The sequence below is a fragment of the Streptopelia decaocto genome (genome assembly GCF_964273445.1).
Source record: "Streptopelia decaocto genome assembly, chromosome: 7".
NCBI classification, from domain to species: Eukaryota; Metazoa; Chordata; class Aves; order Columbiformes; family Columbidae; genus Streptopelia; species Streptopelia decaocto.
This window is the reverse complement of record NC_138661.1, coordinates 11,671,221-11,689,717: the sequence shown is the minus strand read 5'-3', so window position 1 is coordinate 11,689,717 and position 18,497 is coordinate 11,671,221. Positions and strand designations below refer to the sequence as shown.

Sequence of the window (18,497 nt, the reverse complement as noted above, 5' to 3'; positions counted from 1 at the left end):
GTTTTGCTTCCATGCTGTTTTAAAGATACAGAAAGCTCCATGAGTAGAAGATTACCAATTGACTGCTACTTTTAATTTTTTTTTTGCCTAGATTTTTAAAATTTCAGTCATTATAGAAATACAGATGGTTTTATTTGTTGTGGCCTGATACCTCATTGCACTTTGGTAATGAGAATCAGAAGCTTAATGAGACTGTAAGTTTGAATGACAGGCTCCTTTTGAATTCTCATTTGAGCCTTGTCACCCACAGCTTGAGTTCATCTTGAGCTTCTGTAGCCTAAAATTTTCTCTAATGTAATAATGACTGAAGCAGGCCTCACTGACTTGAACTGAAAATGCAGATAGAGGGAGCGTACCGAGAAAAAAGGTATGCAAATGGAAACAAAAATAATTTTACCGGACTACGTGTATGGTTCATGTCTTCATAGAATCCCATGACCTGTGGGGTAGGAAATCCCCGTTGTTGGAGGCAGACTCTTCAGTTGACAATGTTAGTACACATTTTTTTTAGATTTCGTTTTTCTTGCCTGTACTGTCACTAAGTCAGTTAACTTCTTAATTCCTTTTCTTTTGTTTAAACCATCTAAAAAGTTGCAGGTTTTTTTTGGTCACAAAGCTACCTTTCCCATCCTGTAACTCCTGGCAGATAAAGATGGTGCATTGTTAGAACAGGAATTAATAGCCTGAGATGCTTCTGAGTTATTGCCTTTTTCTGTGGATTATCCACAAAACTACTTGGAAGTGCTGCTTCTAGAGAGCTGATATGTGAATGGTAGTAGTATGATACAGATGTGGAAGGAGAGCATTAGTGTCTGGGCTTTTCACTGCCACCCCATCCCAGGCAGACCCTGCCAAGGCAGTCTGGACTCACTCGTCTGAAAGGCCGCCGAGCTGGCTGGGCCAGCCACTGGGGAAGACAGGAGACATTGTTATCTTGCTCCCTTGTCACTGCTCTGGAACCAAAAGCGTTCCCAGTGTGGTACTGGATTCACTGGGGAGCCATGTTAACATCCTTCCTTCCCCCAGTTGTGCCAGGTGCCCTGCATGTGGTGTTACCCGTGTTATGTGCTGCCTTCAGCTTTGGGGTTTCTGTGCTCGGCTGTGCGAATTGAGCTGGTTGGCAGGGAGAGGATTTTGCCACTGGAATGAGATTACTCTGGTATATAGTGAAGTAATTGGAAAGACTCCCTTTGGTTTCAGTGAGTGAGCTCTGGGATGAGGAGTGAGGAGGAGGACTGGAGAGAAGGCTCACAAGAAGTTGTATGTTGCCTTTTTATCATGAACCAGGAGTCAATGTCATAGCCTTTGCCAGATAGTTTGGGTAGGTTAGAAAAGAGAGTAAGTTAAAATTAGGGAATGAATGTCAGAAGGGAGTATTAGTTTTCTAGTTGATAAACCATTAAAGAGGTTTGTAGGGCAGTAGGCTCCCGAAGCTGTGTGGTAACGTGTGATATCTCTCCTCAACATGATTATAGATGTGTTCAGAATGAGGTGTCCCAGGTCAAGTTCTGGAGCCTGAGCAGAAGTGGTTCTATGGGCCAATGCTTATCAGAATCATAGAACTATTTGGATTGGAAGGGACCTTCAAAGCTCATCCAGTCCAACCCCCCTGCAATGAGCAGGGACATCTTCACCCAAATCAGGTTGCTCAGAGCCCCGTCCAGCCTGGCCTTGAATTGTCTCCAGGGATGGGGCATCCACCATCTCTCTGGGCAACCTGGGCCAGTGTTTCACCACCCTCATTGTAAAAATTTTCTTCCTCATGTCCAGCCTCCTTGAGTTTAAAACCATTACCCCTTGTCCTTTTGTAACAGGTTCTGCTAAAAGGTCTGTCCCCAAGCAGAGTACCACAGTCACCCTGAGAGGGAGAGACGTTGTCAGTCTCTTGGCATTGCTCCTGGTTGGGTGTCTGTGTCCTGATGGGGAGGGGCTGAAGCTGGCTCCTCACCCCCACATTTTGGGAGGCTGTCCCAGCTCTGTGACTCAGGAACACCTGAGACTTCCTTGCTTTCTGTCACTGTGACTGTCTACACATGCTGCGCTGGGTGAACTAGTGCAAATAAGAAGGATGGCAAGATAGACTTTAGAACAGCGTACCTGATGATCTGTTTTTAACAGTGAGGAGGTATAAATGCTCAAATATTTGCAGGTTTATGACAGTTCTGGACCAAGGCCTTTCACATCTAAAAGCTTGGGTCTCCTTTACATCTTGATTTTGTTTCAGAAAAATAGACATCATTAGTGGGCAAAAAGAGCAGGCTGTTTGTCCTCCTTTTCTAACAGACTTATCTGTCTAGACCTTCATTTCGTTTTATTAAGTGACAGAAATGAAACAGTTTGTTTCAAGTTGAATGGGACATGTCACTTGATATGAAACAAATTATTTTTTCCAGATTTTTCTTTTTGTTGAGAAAAGCTGAGAAGTCGTGTAAATTCAATTAGTTTGGGCCTGGTTTTCTTCCTGCCCTATGGTGATGTGGTTTGATACCTGTACTGAAGTATCTGTCATCATGTGGGTTCAGATCAATATACCTGCCCAGCGTCACGATAAAATTTCAACATCTTTTTGACCCTCGGGTATATGACAGTGAGACTTGGCATCAGATGTTTGGGAATCAAAATTATAAGATTATTTGGAAGGGCAATATCTGTACAAAGGAAAGAGAGATTCTCTGAGAGTGGGCAAAGTGTATTTCTGAAGAGCTTTTCCATGCGCTGTGTGCCTGTACTAAAAAGGACACCTGCAGTGGTTCTGCTTGCTCTTAAAGATGCCCATTTTTAGAGTAATTCTTGGGGAAGAAAACTTGACTTTTATTATTGTTTCATTGCTCTAAGTAAAAAGAATAAAATGGGAAGAAAATATATCTTCTCTTTGTGGGAAAACACTGGAAAACCCTTATTTTTGCTTTGCAATATCAACACGTCTCTCAAAAGCCTAAACTGACGTTTGAGCAATTGCAGTTCTGTAACTCTGCACAATTGGGATAAACATTGAAAAAATCTTGTGTGTGTGTGTGTTTTGGTTTTGTTTTTGTTTCTCTAAATAATTGTAGGATGGTTTCTTTGCAGGTAAGTCCATTCTTTAATTTCAGAGTAAGAGCTGATTTGTGGTTTGTTTGCTTTTTCCTCTGTAGAAACATGAAGATACAGACTGCCCGTGTGTCATGGTTTCATGTCCTCATAAATGTAGTGTTAAAACACTGATGAGGAGCGAGGTAAGAAGTCATGCCCAGTGTTGTGCTGAAAAATGAAATGATTTTTTTAGTAAGATCTCGCAAGAATTTTGCCAGAAGCCATTTCTTTATTAAAATGTGAGATCTAAAGAAAAGCTTTTTCTACCACACAGTTAAGTGTGATAACACTTGTATCTTTAATGATTTGCTGAAAAACTATCTAAAAACAATTAATTTCTTAGTTTTGTGTCATTCTTACACTTGGCTTGCCCAAGATTAGCGCATGTCTTTCCTGCTTTCATTTTTACTAGCGCTCCCCCTACCCTTCCCCCATTTGAAGTGTTTGTTGAGCACAATAGAGCAGCATCTTGAGGTAATTAACTTATATTAAAATAAAAAGAGAGGATTAAAATGTAGTGCACATTAGCAGGAGTCAATAAAGACTAGAAAAATCATATAAATGTGTAGAAACTTAAATTATAATTAAATCTGTTAAATTTGAGAAAAAAATAATAACTGATGCTTAAAGAATTAGTGTAAGATACAGGATAATAGGAGTACAACATTCCAACAGCCAAATGCAACAATGCATAAAAATTTCTCTTAATTTATAGAAGCTGGGAGTAATATATAGACCAGATTAAAAGAAAAAAATTAAAACCTGTTGTGTTTGAACAGACCCATGTTCGTGTGCACTGAAAGATATAAGTAGCATCTGTCAAAGCTGATGTGCGTTATTTTTTCCTAAAAAAAGAATTTACTCACCGAGGATGGAAAGAGCCTATTTAAGTCTTCAGCACTCTGTAAGCCTCAGTTAAGAAAAGTGCAGTTTCTGAGGATAAGCTTTTCTCTTTTCACTGGTACTTATTGCCTGAGTTGGATTTGTCCTATTTCTCAGTTACACTTGTAAATTATTAATTATGTTGTAGTGCACAAGGCAGATAAAGCATCTGCCCAGCACAGGGGCAGCCTTCTCCCCAAGGATATACATGATAGATACTGTAGCTATTAAGAGAAATTGAGCTGCTAAGAGAAGAGAAAATATGAGCCAGTTCTATAAGTGCGTGCTTCTGAGTTTAGATCCTGGTTCTGGAGCACTTAGGCATATTCTTGAATCTTAAATCTTGGCTTCAGCAGTTACTTTGAGAAGAGGTGTATCTGAGTGCTAACAAGAATCGACCCGTTAAAGCCTGGGTCCTTGCACATCTAGTCAGAATTGGGTTCTGAAACCACTGGTAGAAACAGCACTTTAAATAGTCATCTTGCCCTGCATCATCTGTTGCTGTATGTTGCTTAATTTTTTTCTGATACTGTGAAAATGTATGTATTACTTAGCTGCATGGTTAGGGACAACGACTCTAATGCAGACAATGGGGAAATGCCTGCCTAACAGTTTGAGAAAATTCTGTAGCGTGAATATCATATTTCTATCTTACCTAGAATAAAAGGCAATTTTTGGTGTTTAATTTGTAACTCTTTGGCAGACTTCTAGTTTTGAGAAGTTAAAAATGTGGCTTTCTTGTAAAACCTGTTATGCCACCTGTCTCTTATTTGATCTGAATTTTTTTCTGAGCCACGTGTCTTTTGAAACTACACCGCGAATTTCTGCAGATAGTGTTTAGAACGTAATAGGCGTATATCAGAGCAGAATTGGTTCAGCTCTTCTTTACGTGGAGGTGGATGAGCTGAGTCACGTGGGGCTTATGGGGTGGGAATTTCAAATGCGATTTTGAAGCCTGAAAGAGGGATGCCAGCTGAGGAGCTGGATTCCGGCTCCTTTCTGCTTTGTGGGAAATAAACACTGCAGATCCCCTTTTTGAAGAGAGAGTGTTGTTGCGCTATCCTTCCCAAAAATGGCTCTTTGCTCCAACTTTTAGGCAGTTTGCATCCAGCTGCTGCCCTCTGTGCTGCAATGGCTGCTGTCTGTATATATGTATATGCTTCTGTGAACTGGTTTATTTTTAAATGAAAAGTGGTTTGTGCTCATAATAATCCAAGATACTGGAATAAATCTCAATCTGTGAAAAATGCAGGCATTTTACTAATGAGTTTTAATTCTGTGTACTGCATTTTTTAAAGTTACTTAACTGTACTTATTCTAAAATTCTCTGTCTGTTTCATGCAGTACTTGTTTAGTCTTTTTTGTGTAATATAACCGTTAAATTTGGGCCCAGGGAATTGCATGTTATGTTTTGAAAAATTGGTTCTTCATGAAATTAGAATTAGAAAAAATGTACTTTACTACAGTGAAACCGATCTTAAGACTTGCTCAGAACACTGGTAAAAAATCACTTGTTGGAAAAAAATCAGTTGTTCACTGAAGTCAAATTAAATAATATAAATAATTGTAGATTGTGTTCTTTTTGTTTGCTTTTTTTTTAATTGGATTGCCTATTGAAACAGTCTTTAGTAGAAGTTTCACTGTATATTAAGTGTATCACACTGTATACTGTATTGGCATGTGCGTGTGGTTTACATATGTGTATATATAGTATTTGCACTTTAGGTCAGGCTGGAGAAAATATACACACATGTATTGTATGTTCTGCAAGTGGCACACGATACAAACCTGATAACCTGTGCCCTTTATGTTTTGAGCATTATCATGCAAACGTCTTGCCAAAACTCACATTTTTTTCCTATTGCAGTTGAATGCACATTTGTCAGAATGTATTAATGCCCCAAGTACCTGTAGTTTTAAGCGTTATGGCTGCACTTTTCAGGTCAGTATATAACAATTATACTTCCCAATTGATGAAAGTCTGCAAATAGAACCTAACTCTTTGACATAAAAGTTCTGGACTTCTCTAGTCTTGGTTAAGAAAACGTCATCCAGATGCATCAAGTGATTATGCAGCAGATGTTTGGTTTTGCATTTTAAAATAAACAATATAAAAATCCCACACATTCCTGCAGTGGTTTGGGAGTTCAGTTATTAGGTACATCTTGTTGAAATAGAAAGATGATACATTTGAAGAACTTTTTAACTTAAAGAAAGAGGAAAGTTACTTTTGTTCTCCAGAAGACAGGGTAGTAACTTTAGTTGTTTCTATGAAAGTATTTAATTTCTTGAGCTAAATATGTTTATATTTTCTCTCATTTGTGTGTCTTAATATTTTTATTAAGGTTAAGCATAGGTTACCGCACTTAAAACATGTATTTTTATGTGCATTCATATGTCTGCGTGCACATAGGTGTATAATCAAGGCATAGCATGAAATTTACTTCTGAAAAAAAAGATTTAGATTTTAATCTTGGCAATTCCTGCAATATTTTAAAAAATTAAACCCAGCCAAACCTCAGAGTGTAGTTTCAGTAGTGTTATTCCAGTCTCTTCCAATATTCTGCTTCCCTTACCCTATATCTTGGGGAATTTGGATGCTTATATAATGAAGAGATTAGTCAGGAAATTTCAGAAACTGCTGACAGGAAAAAATGGAGTTTATCAAGTAGTGTGATTCATTAGTTAGCCCGTGATAACTTAAAGAGACAAGAACTGTAAGCAGCAACACTTCTCAGTAAACTCCTTCCTGCGGGTGTTTGCAGGTTCTTAAATAAGGAGCATTTATCACTTAAAGTGTTAACAGTAATGCTCTTAGCGGTAGAACTGATCAATGCTGTAACCCTGCCCGCTGTTATGTCGTATGTATTGCCATTCATTTTATGTATGTATATGTGTGCATATATGTACATATATCCACATATATATTTTTAGTATTTTATATAGAGTACATACCTTGAGGATCATTGAAACCCTTGCAGTTGCTTTGCAGCGTATCTACCATCAAAGCTAATATACTCTGCATTGCAAAACACTTACTGAAGTAGGTGTAATGCAACACAATACAAATAAAGTAAGTAACGTGGTCTGCATCTTATGTACTCTGTATATGATCTATGTGTGTTCTGTAAACTTTTGATATAGTGGTTATTTGTAACAGCATTTATAGGTTGTGCAGAGGCAGCAAATCTGAATACCAGCAATCATGATAAGAAAATGACAAATTAGGCATTGTAATATCTCTCAGGGTGGTTTGTAAAGCTGGTAGTTTCAATGATGATAAATTGATCTTAAATATTTGTCTTTAATACTTGACAGAGGGAAAATTTAGTGCTTATGAAGCTGTTCGTGAAATACAACCAAAGTTTTAAATTATGGTTTGGGGAATTGGACATTTTAGATTTTGTACGACTCAAGAGTTTTATTGTGCTTTGTTTACTGTAAAGCTACACAGAAGACTCTAAAATACAATTCATTTCATAAATCTTGTTCATCTTTATTGCCTCTGATGTATCTGACACACTGGATGGAGATACATAGCAGTTGTATAAAACACTTGCTGTATTAAATGTATTCCTGACTTTTGTAAATTCCCAAGTAGATTTCCCTTCTCTCTACAGTTCTGCAACATGCATCCGTGAACCAAAATATGTAGTGTTGGTTCGATGTCTTGATATACTCTTTCTTTGTAGGTTTAAAAGAAGTGGAATTGGCTAAAATGTATAAATTCTTTGTTGTCACAGGGAACAAACCAACAAATTAAAGCACATGAAGCCAGCTCAGCAGTGCAGCATGTTAACTTATTGAAAGAGTGGAGCAATGCTCTAGAAAATAAGGTATATCTTCTACTCACTTCTAATTTTCATTGATTTCTTTAAATCATATAGAAGTACTGGAAGAAGCGCTTTTTTTGCCTGTTCAACAGCTGTTCAACAGTACAGCTAAAGCACTTGTAGGCTTCAAAAGCAATCAAGCCATTTAGTATATCTGGTACCTTTGTTATAACAAAATGCTGTGAGAAACTTGGCTTCGCAACTCCATATACAATTTTCTTCATTGGTAACCTAATTAAAATATTTTCCTCGCATAGATAAAAGGTCCAGTATTAAAGTTCCTCTCTGAGCTGTCTTCTTACAAAAGGGAGGGTTTGGAAAGCTATGGCAGAGCTATGAGCTGTATTTTTGCTACCTCGATATTTTTCCAGAGATAACATTATTAGAAGTACAATGTAATAAACTAGTTATTTACTTTATTTATTTTTGTTCTTGCTTCCCAAACTTAATGACCTACAAAAATTAATTAAATTAAACATATGGTAATTCATTGGCATGATGATTTCTGCTTTAGTGCTAGACCAGAATGAAGTTCATGTTGCAGGGCTTCCTTGGGACGTCTGGTTTTAGATTGATTGGGATTCGGGAGATGCTGGAAATCGTATCGGTATTAGCTACAATCTTGTGAATCGTTTGAATGACTTAACCATCTGTTCTGCAAATAAAACTTAAGGCTTTGATTTAAAAAGAGAAATTTTTAAAAAATCACTGTTTTCTTTAATACTTTTGATAAAATTGTACATAGCCATTAAAATGATGCTGCTGCTTTTGGGGGGCGTTGAAACAAATCCCAGAATTACTAAACTGTTCTACAGATGCAGGCAGAAGAACCAGGAGCTCCTTCAGATTTTTCTAGAATGAGCAAAATAAGAGCAACAATTCCAGTGTAAGCTTAGGGGCAGTTAAGATACTTGTGGCTTGTGACTTCTGTCACCTCTCAGCAGATCACTAGCTCGAGTTTAACAAACTCGGTCTAGAAAGCGAATTCCCTTCTGGGCCTACAGTGACCGCTCATGTGTGGCTTTCCAGCAGGTCCTGTGGCCGCAGGACGCAGAGTTTTAAAGCAGAATTAAGAGGAACAGCAAAATATGATTTTTGTCCCCAGCAGATTTGTCCCTGGACTACTTGGTTTTGAACTTGAAGCCCCATAAGGAAACCATGGAACCTAGGAGAGGTCTAGTGTAGTTTTTTTAGATAGAATTTTTACTACCTGTGTAAGTTTGATTATCAATAACAATACTTAATTTTGCTTTTGCACTAGAATTTCTTGGTTAATGTAGGAACTGTATTATTTTTTTATTTTAACAGTTACAAGTTCATATCCTCACTTTTTTCATTAGGCTGATTGAAATTTACAATTTCTTTTACATCGTAGGACAAAAGCATGTTCCCTGTGACTTCCAGAATAGATCATGTTCTGCCTTTTGTCAGTGTCCTGAGAGGTGCTTTGTCTCTAAAAAATGCCCAGCAGTTCAATGTTCATCTCCTATAGAGCTAAGACAATATGCACTTTACTACTCTTTTATGTTCAGTTTTTGGTTTAACTTTCATTTAGGACTGCTTATCATTGCTTGTCCATTTTCTTTTCTTTTCACTTCCTGCTTTGTAGCCTTCTTCCTATTCATAATAAAGAGTTGAATCACTGGAAATCCCAAGGCCATGCCACGTTACCAGAATAGCTAACCGCATATCATATGTCAGTGACTTTATTCTAGAGAAGGGTAGCAAAATGATTTGTAACTTCACATTGTTCTCTTTCTTTGAAGAGCAAAGATAATTGATGCACTGAAGAGCAATGGTGTGAAGTTAACTTAGTTGTTGAATATCACAGAAATCTTGGCCCTGCAGAAGTCACTAGAAATGTTCTCATTGGCTTCTGTCAGGTCAAGATTTCATCAGAAACACTCCCTGTGATGTGGATGGAGGGGAAAGGAGGTTTTTCTTCTCCCCGTCACCACGTTCTTTAACAGTGCTGGTGGAGTGTGCACCCTGAAAGTCTCGGAGCTGCAAAGCTTGTGCCAAGTTATGGGTTTGGTATTTGAATGGTGCTGCTGGCAAAGAGTAGTAAGAGAAGGTCAGATGTAAAATTTTGAATCAAAACTTTGTGGGGTGAATTAAAATCCAGAGTTTCGTTCACTGTGTGATGGGACAGACTTGCAGACTGAGCTCCCACAGGTTTTGTGATGTTGGAAACAGTGACTTCAATGTAATTTTGTACCTTCGTCACATTTCTAAAGAAATCTGATATAAACTCATTTTGCTTTTTTAATATGTGACTTAAATATGGGACCTGTCTATTTTAATGCAGTTCTTTGTGGCATAAGAGGGTCTCTTCCTTTCTCTTTTAGTAAGCAATAAGAAGTAGTAGCTTAATTTGAAAAACTGTTGAATATAAGAGCATGCATTGTTCTAGTAATATTTCAAATATGACAAGGAAGTAAAGGAACTGATCGATGTAGTTTGTAAATAGATGCTGTGTTTTCTTTACCTTTTTTAACTCAAATTCCAGAGATTTATGCCACATGCAATTAGGAAACTATATTTAGTGTTCAAGATTTCTTATTCACAGATTACCTCTGAACTACTACAATTACGAACTTAGCAGTGACAGTTCTGTATGATTAAGGGCTGCAGGACATAATTCCATTTTTCTTGTCTTCTGTAGAACTGCGTGGAAAATCTCAGTACAAGATAGGCCCACGTATCCTAACTTGTAGAAAAATGGAAAAGTGATGCTAGTGACACAGAGTGTAACTCCCTTGTGATTGGGAGGCCTGGGGAGGAAACAATGAGAAAATGGGAATGTAAAGATCACAATTAATTAAAGAACTCTGACTCATTAACGAAAAGGAGGATGCAAGGAATTAAAGTGGCTACCCGGTGGATCTGGAATCTGTGGGAGGCAGGGGTACTAGTTTAAATTTAAACTTGTTTTTGAAAATTTTCTCTATTACCTAGACATGTGTTCCCTCAGCCTCGAGATTGTTTCTCTCTCTGCACTGGCAAAATTATCTTTGTCTCATTTTTCCTGAGCCTCTTCTGCCAGTTTTTCATATATAAAATGCAGAACTAATGTAGGTGTGTATATGCACACATTCTATGTTGTATTGAAAAGCAGATAAGCACATATTTAATGGTATATTTTTGGGCTCCTCTGCAATGAATGTGCTGAATGCCTGTAGACTTTGGCAGGCCTGTGTCTAGTTTAGGCTAGTATAGAAATGGAAATTATTTACTGTTTTAAAGAGGCTGACTTCTTGAGTCTGGGAATGCAGTGACATGTAAATGATTCAACTATGTCTGATCAGAGGGCAGTTAAGGGGGTGGAATTCTACAGACGTAGCCGTATCGGAGGTAAAAATACCTTCACCTGAAACCAGCATCTCTATTGGGATGTTGGTGTAGATTTTTGAGGGAGAATATGAGGCATCCAAGTAATTTGTCTTAATGTGGAATGTTTATCAAAAGATTTTTTGTGGGTCAGAAATGGTGCTGCTTCTAATCCATATAAAGATCTATCTGTGGAATTAGGGCATGTCCAAATGTTGTTTTGTGTCAAGTATTTGTTTTCTACGTTTTTGCCACTGAATAATCTTGCCTAGAGAAAAGTGAGGGGTTTGTTTTGTTTTTTTAAAAAGCAACCCACCAACACAAAGCAACCCCCTTCCTCGAACCACATTAATGAACAGAGCACAAAATAGTGTGACGGAGAACATTTACTGTATTACTTTCATCTCCAAAGAGATATATTATATGATATTCTTCCAACAAGGCTCATGTTTGAAAGTCAGAATGAGTCACTAATGAATGAACTCATAAGATGTCAATACAGAGAGAGAATATAATCTGCAGTTCCTTAGTCTTTGCTACTTGTAGGCACCATTGGGTTTTCCTTCCAATGCATGGATCCCTTCTGCATTCACTCATTTCAGGAGTCTCCATCACCATCACATCCTGTGAAGCCAAGCCAATCCCATGCAGATGTTCTTCCTTAAACTTGCTCTAGGTCAGTTTAGATGGGAGTAGGTGAGGAAGATGAACGTTTCCCTTTCCTGAGCAGCTTTTCAGCTGCTCGACTTTCCTCTGCTGTCCTTTCTCCGTGGGGTTTGAGATCTTAGCGCTGATCTAGAGCTAAATAGGTTGTTTCTTCCAGACTCCAAGCAACTCCCAAGTCACTTAGTGGAAACCAGGGAACCAAGCCACTAAATAACAAGCTGAATAAAGAAAAGATTACGCTTAGACACAAGTTCTTTTGCTGTTTGTGTATCCCATCTGCACTTTCATTAGCCAAACTTGTACCAATACCACGATGTGGAAGTGCAACAGTAGCTCTCAGAAGGTTGGGGTTTATTTATTTGTTTGCAAGACGTGGATAGGGATTTTACTAGGATCTCATCCCTTTCATATGTGTAAGATAGCTTAAAACTAATTAAGTTATAGGTATTTTTAATAAACTTTGGCAGGAGTAATTGTAGAATTTTTTCCAGGTGGCCTTGCTCCAGAATGAAAGTTTGGAAAAGAACAAGAGTATACAAACTTTACATAATCAGATTTGTAGCTTTGAAATAGAAATTGAAAGACAGAAGGAAATGCTGCGGAATAATGAATCTAAAATACTTCATTTACAGGTAAGAAATTTAGAATCTCCCCATTAAAGCAGAAATGGCAGTAGCTTCTGTTCTGTGCCTTTACACTTGTGAAGTGAGGTGTTCTAATTAGAAAGGGGGGGAGAAAGTTTACTTTATTATAAAGCTATTTTGGTTTTTTTCACTTCCCTAAAGCACTGCAGTTGCCCAGCCTGTGTTAAAACAAAAACCCTGTTTAAAAAGGGAAAAGTTTGAAAACAAAATCACAGATCTTATCTCAAGAATAATCCATTATTTTTTTTCTTCTCTGCAAAAAATTAACTGCTTAAGGAACTGCTGTCAAACTGGAGGACAAGATTAGCACCTTCAAACTGTCATGTGTATGATGTATATTTCTTTTCTACTTGCTGGTATTTTTAAAAACATTAAGCATGGGTGAGATCAGTCTGGTGTGTAACTAATTCAAACGTAGTACATTGCATTTGAATGCACTTTTTAGATCCGTGTTTCTGTTATCCTTCTGAGGAATATGTATCTAAATATTCCTTTGCCAGTAGGTTTGAGTTTCTTAGTCTGTGGTCTGATTCACCTGGCCACTCGCCAGTGTCGAACCAGAAATCCTCTGGATGCTCCAGCATGGTGCGTAAGCCCAAGCTGGAATTCTTTGCTTTGGAGTCAGAGCTGACTTGGAAAGTGGATGCCAGGAATTTGTGTTAGCTTGCGTGATACTGGCCACAATTAGGGAACCCTCAGGACATGTTTAGCAAGCTGTTGTGAAGGTGTTGTTTACACATTACTTAAGTATGTCTTCTGCTAGAATATCGCATACCTGCTTTAGTGACCAGCTTAAAGGGATGTAGATAAAATCAGTTTTTTTCACTTCCTGTTCACTTCACATATTAAATTGCAAATGTGGATACTCAAGAAAGATAAAAGTATCCAAACTAGAGTATGGCTAAAATTCAAAGGGTAGGACATTCAAGAGCTCAAAGCCTTGAGACCCTCAATGTTGGTTTATAAGGAAACCTTTAAGTTTGGCTGCACCAACGTTTCTCCTTATAGTGCTTGTTTCTTGCCATGTTCTGCCCACATAGTAACCAGTTTAGCCTGCCTTAGTCATTGTTATTTGGTCTGATGATAGTCTGGGATATGGCTGCATGCTTACAATATTGCATTCTGACACTGGGGAGATAATCCTTGTATGTACTGATATTGCTGATTGAATCTACCGGGAGGTAAGTTAATTTGTAAGCCTGGGGTTTTTACACATGCTGTCTCAATAACCAGTGATGAGAGGGGAAATGGAAAAGACCTAGAGCAAAGTTTCTGATGATTGTCTTGAAAACAGATTGCAATATCTTTGATTTCCTCAAGCTGTAAGTGTTAGCAAAATCAATTTTCAAATGGTTTATGTTTAGAAAAAAAAGAACAAAACAAAACAAAACAATGTGGTTGGCAGATTTCAACAGGTGGCTTTTTGGTGGTAGTAAGTACTGGAGGATATGTTTTGCCTTTTAAATTATTTTTTTTTTCTCTCCTTTTTTGCTTCTACTTGCCAGCTACTTTAGTTATTTTAAGCCAAACTGTATTTTGCAGCTATTTTAACCCGATTCCTTCTGCTTACTGGAACCTCCTGGTTCACCCAAGCTGTTAAGGGCATCCTGGAAACACACCTCAACTTGGTTTTCCCTGGACAATGTTATTACTCTTCTTCTGGTGGCTACTGGGCGTTGAAGGAATGAGTTACCTGTTGCGAGCTGTTCTTTTTCTGGGTTGCACTGGGCAGCCGTGGCTGTACAAGAGCCACAGATGTTTCCAGTGTAGAACTACCCAATTCGGGTCTGGCCAAGTGTTATTTGATTAGTCCCCTAAGTCCTATACATGGTAGTAATTTCTAGTACAGTTTCAATATTAGTTGTTGTGTAGCCGCCTTTGGCTTGAGAAGAGCTGTTTCTGGCATCATCCGTGCTATGAAGGGTTTAGCACACCTGCTGGAAATGCATCAAAGGTGGCTGGGAACTGTCAGGAACCTCAACCTTGAGATGTTTTGATTCCGATTAATTGTCTATATGCTGGTCTCTAGGGAAAGTGTTTTTACCATGAGAGTATGTGATACTTTTTTGTCTGCTGTCTTGTGGAAAGGAACTTTTACATCCAGTATTCAATCATTCTTAGGAGTATATGCAAGCATGTGAGGAAGCCAATTCTTAAACTGAGTGTGGACATGAGGTACTTAAAGACAAAAGAGACAATGACCTTGTGAATATAAAATGATTTGATTGGCAACACATTCCTTCAAAGGAGAAAGATGTATGGTTTGTTTTTCTAGTCAAGTAGTGCATTTGGTTCCTTTTCTAGTTTGTGCTACAGCTTTTCAGTTTTGCTCTATCAGTTGCAATGGAAAGGTCCATTAGGAGCACCTGAAAGAGAGAGAACTGCAAATATAACTTTCTTCAGTTCCTCATGACATTTTCTGAATTCTTTTAGTAATAACAATGCTAAAATTCTGGAAAGTGTTTATTAGAAATACCAAACAAAACCTAGATGAAAATTAACATCAAGAAGGGCCCTCAGTGATTTGCCAGGCATATAACTCTGGATTAATGATCTGGAGAGGTCAGCTGCTGGAATGAAAAGTGCAGGCAGAAAATTGATATCTGCTTGAAAATTTATGAATACAGTGTGAGACATCTGTGTGCTTTCTAATGGAATAATTAGAGAGAGTGAAATTCTCCACTGCTGCATTAAATTCAGGTTTAGTACATCAGTGTCTCCCAGCACGAGGGAGGTTGACTCTCTGTAGGTTAAAAAGATAGAGATCCCACTGCTTTTTAAAAACAGAATACAAGTCTATTTTTGATTATTCTGTCTCTCTTGAATTCTCATGAAGAGGTACAGGAGATAAAACACTATATGTTTGACAGCATGTAGTAGAAGCAGCTAAAACCCAGGATTGGTTGTACATGTACAAAGATAGAATATTGCACACAGGTTGATGGAGAAAAGCTGGTCCCTAGTAACAACTTCTACTAAACTTCTCCCAAAAGAAGAATAACTTTAAATTCTTCTGCATCTTTACCACTTTCCCAATTCATTTAAAAATGTATTTATTCTTTTGGTTTGATACTGTGTTAGTGCTAAGAGGTCCCGGTTGGAAATCAGAGCATCTCTGTGTGATGCCCTGTACAAACCCACAACCACGTTATTGTTCTTGCCTTGGAGAGTTCGTGTTTTGTGTGAGTAGAGGAAAAAGATCAGACTTGGTGCACCTTGAGTTTCCTTCTGCATGTTAACTGTGAACTAATGGCCAAATCTTTTGGCTCTGCTCTTACAACATTAATTCAGGCCATTTCATGGTGTGCTTCCTTCTATATGTATAGCTAACAGCCCTTCCCTATTTTATATTCTGATTAGCATCAGTCCAAGTGAGACTGTGGTTGTAGCTGATGATCAGTATGTCCAGGCAAGTTGCTTAATCTGTTTAATGGGACCGTGCCCCTGCATTTGTGATTCAGTACACAGCTTTTCTTCACAAAGTCATAATTTTGCAAGTGAGGTATATAAGCTTGTTTTAAAACACCAGCATATAAAAATAAATAGTTAATCTTGAAATATGTTAGATCACTCGGTGGTTTTGAGACGCATCAAAATAAAAGACTCCTAGAATGTCATTTTGCTAGCTGGCTTATCGAATTGACAGCCTTCAATTAATTGTTACAGACTTTCAGTATATGTGAAACCATGTGATTAAAAGCAAATGCCTAAAAGGGGAAATGAAGGTTGAATGATACAGAGGGGTTTTCCCCATCAGTGGGGAAAATTGAATCCACATGGCTAACCAGAAGCCAAATGTGAAATAACTTTATTTTCTTGTTTTGTACTCAACTGCTACATTTTTTTTTAAGAAGTGAAAAAAATCATTTTTACGTGTATTGGTGCTATATGATGATAAATTATAAAGTTAGATTTGGAATTTAACTGTAGGTGGTAGCAAAAGTAGTTTCTTGTCTAAAATACTTATGTTACCATTTGAACTTCACAACTGATTATGGGGTTCTGGCTAAAATTCCTGCTAGTCTGATGTAGCTGCGATAACGTGAAGTGCTATCTATGTATTTCTTGCATCAGATTTGAGGTAGGCTGGGAAATATGTTTTTCTTTATATTTGTAATATGCTAAGGTGCTTGCAATGTCCCTCTTTCAGAGAATACCAGCTTTTCTATATATTTTTAGTGTTATATTATATGCCTTTCCAAAATCAGCTGGGTTTTTTTCTTTGTTTTCTTAAGAAGACTCAACCAGCAAGCACCTTCAGGACACGTGGCTTATTCAATTTAGGAAGTAAGAGTAGGAATCTTAAAAGTGCTGAAGGGATCAGAAGTGGTAGTTTTGCTCAGACTCTTGAGGGCTTCTGCGATGGGTATGGGCACATAATAACTTCAGCTTTGATTTTATGTGAGCTTGGAGCTTGTTAATGCCGCTGTATGTGCACATACGTGTACCCCTGCTCCATGTGTGCAAGTGTACCGATGTTTTTCTGGAGGGGTGAGGTAATTTGCTGTTACCTCATGAAAAATGTGTGTGCATGAGCAGCCGCTTCATTCACACCATAGTAAGTTGTTGTGCCCATACTTGGTCGCTTACGTACTCTGATACAAACCCCAACAAGTATCAGCCCATAGTATCAATGTAGAGCCATTCAGAATATTTTTCTTGCATAAGAAAGGTTTGTTTTTAAAAAAAAAAAATAAATCAGATGAGCACACGAACAATTCCTTAATTAAAAAATCGTGTTGATAATTCTCATAGTGCTCTAATATTAATACATATGCAGCACTAAAGATTTTTTTAAGTGTTTTATAAATACTCAGGCTATTCCTCTAAAGTTTCAAAGTTTGTTTTATTAAAATATTTGATGTAAGTGAAACTTGTTTATATTGGAAAAGTATCTTATTGTTGATATATAATCCTTGTTTAATTTGCATAAATCAATGTCTCTTTGTTATTTTAACTCATACTTTATTGTTTTATAAAGCGAGTGATAGACAGTCAAGCAGAGAAACTGAAAGAACTGGACAAAGAAATCCGTCCCTTCCGCCAGAACTGGGAGGAGGCTGACAGCATGAAGAGCAGCGTGGAGTCCCTCCAGAACAGGGTGACTGAGCTGGAAAGTGTTGATAAAACTTCAGGGCAAGGAGCTCGAAATACAAGTAAGTGTGAGCACAATGGGCTGAAGTACTCAACAGCGCTGGCAAGAGAAGAATGGTGTCCTTTGAATGGCACTCCATTGAGACTTTCATGTGGAAGCATCAAGAATGCTGATTCTTCTGCTTTTTCAATAGGAAACTGTGTAATCCCTTTGAAGATGTGGCATTGCTTCCGTGCTGTTTCATGGGCTTGATTCTTCTGTTTTGTTTTCTTGACCCTTTCCTCGATTACAGTGTTAGTTCATTATAAATACTGTCTCAATTGATCTTTGACAGCGAATAGTTTTCAGCAGCTTCTTTAAATAGTCTTGGTGTATTGACAAGTCTTCTTTGATTACTCTTCTTCCCCATGAGCAGATCAACAGTGTCATTATCCACCTGAAACCACCCGCCCTGATATCTGTTACAGAGGTATATTTGATCCAAAGAAAACAGTGAGACCTGTTTGGCAATAAGGTTATTGTTGTGCTTGCTGAATAAACTGAAAATGGGAGTTTAGCAAGAGGTAGTGTAGATCATATGTGTTTAAATGATTGGGACAAATAACTTAATATTTAAATACAACTGTATAAAACAAATGTACCTTATGAATTTAGCTGCTTCTCAGTATTTTATGTTGCCCAATTTTGCCAGTGTGCAAAGACAAAGAGTAGCATTGTCATGTGAGGGTAAGAGGACATAAAAACAGCTCTCCTTCCAAGCTGCGTAAGTGGCCGTATAATGCAGAGCCAGGCTTGAATTTCCTGTTCTTTTATGCTGAACTTTAGACATAGTAACAACGCTACACTTCTGAGACAGGTAGTGGCTGAGAAGAATGTTTTGAGTGATTAGTGGTGCTTTGGAATTACAGGGGGATTATATAGGATGTGTGACCACTTCCAAGGTCTGCACTGCTAATAGCAACCTATAGATAATGC

At 37.9% G+C, this 18,497-nt stretch overlaps 1 protein-coding gene across 9 annotated transcripts in view; it reads left to right on the top strand.

Annotated features, from left to right (window-relative positions):
* TRAF3 (TNF receptor associated factor 3) overlaps nucleotides 1-18,497 on the top strand; it is a 74,394-nt gene that overhangs the window by 47,548 nt on the left and 8,349 nt on the right. For 5 of the 9 annotated variants that reach the window (XM_082057846.1, XM_082057847.1, XM_082057845.1 and 2 more), the window contains 5 exons: nucleotides 3,135-3,215; nucleotides 5,822-5,896; nucleotides 7,698-7,790; nucleotides 12,275-12,415; nucleotides 17,409-17,583. In XM_082057846.1, coding sequence (XP_081913972.1) covers nucleotides 3,135-3,215; nucleotides 5,822-5,896; nucleotides 7,698-7,790; nucleotides 12,275-12,415; nucleotides 17,409-17,583 — 565 coding nt within the window. The remainder of the gene's footprint in view (nucleotides 1-3,134; nucleotides 3,216-5,821; nucleotides 5,897-7,697; nucleotides 7,791-12,274; nucleotides 12,416-17,408; nucleotides 17,584-18,497) is intronic. The other 4 variants (XM_082057849.1, XM_082057850.1, XM_082057851.1 and 1 more) reach the window with 4 other exon arrangements.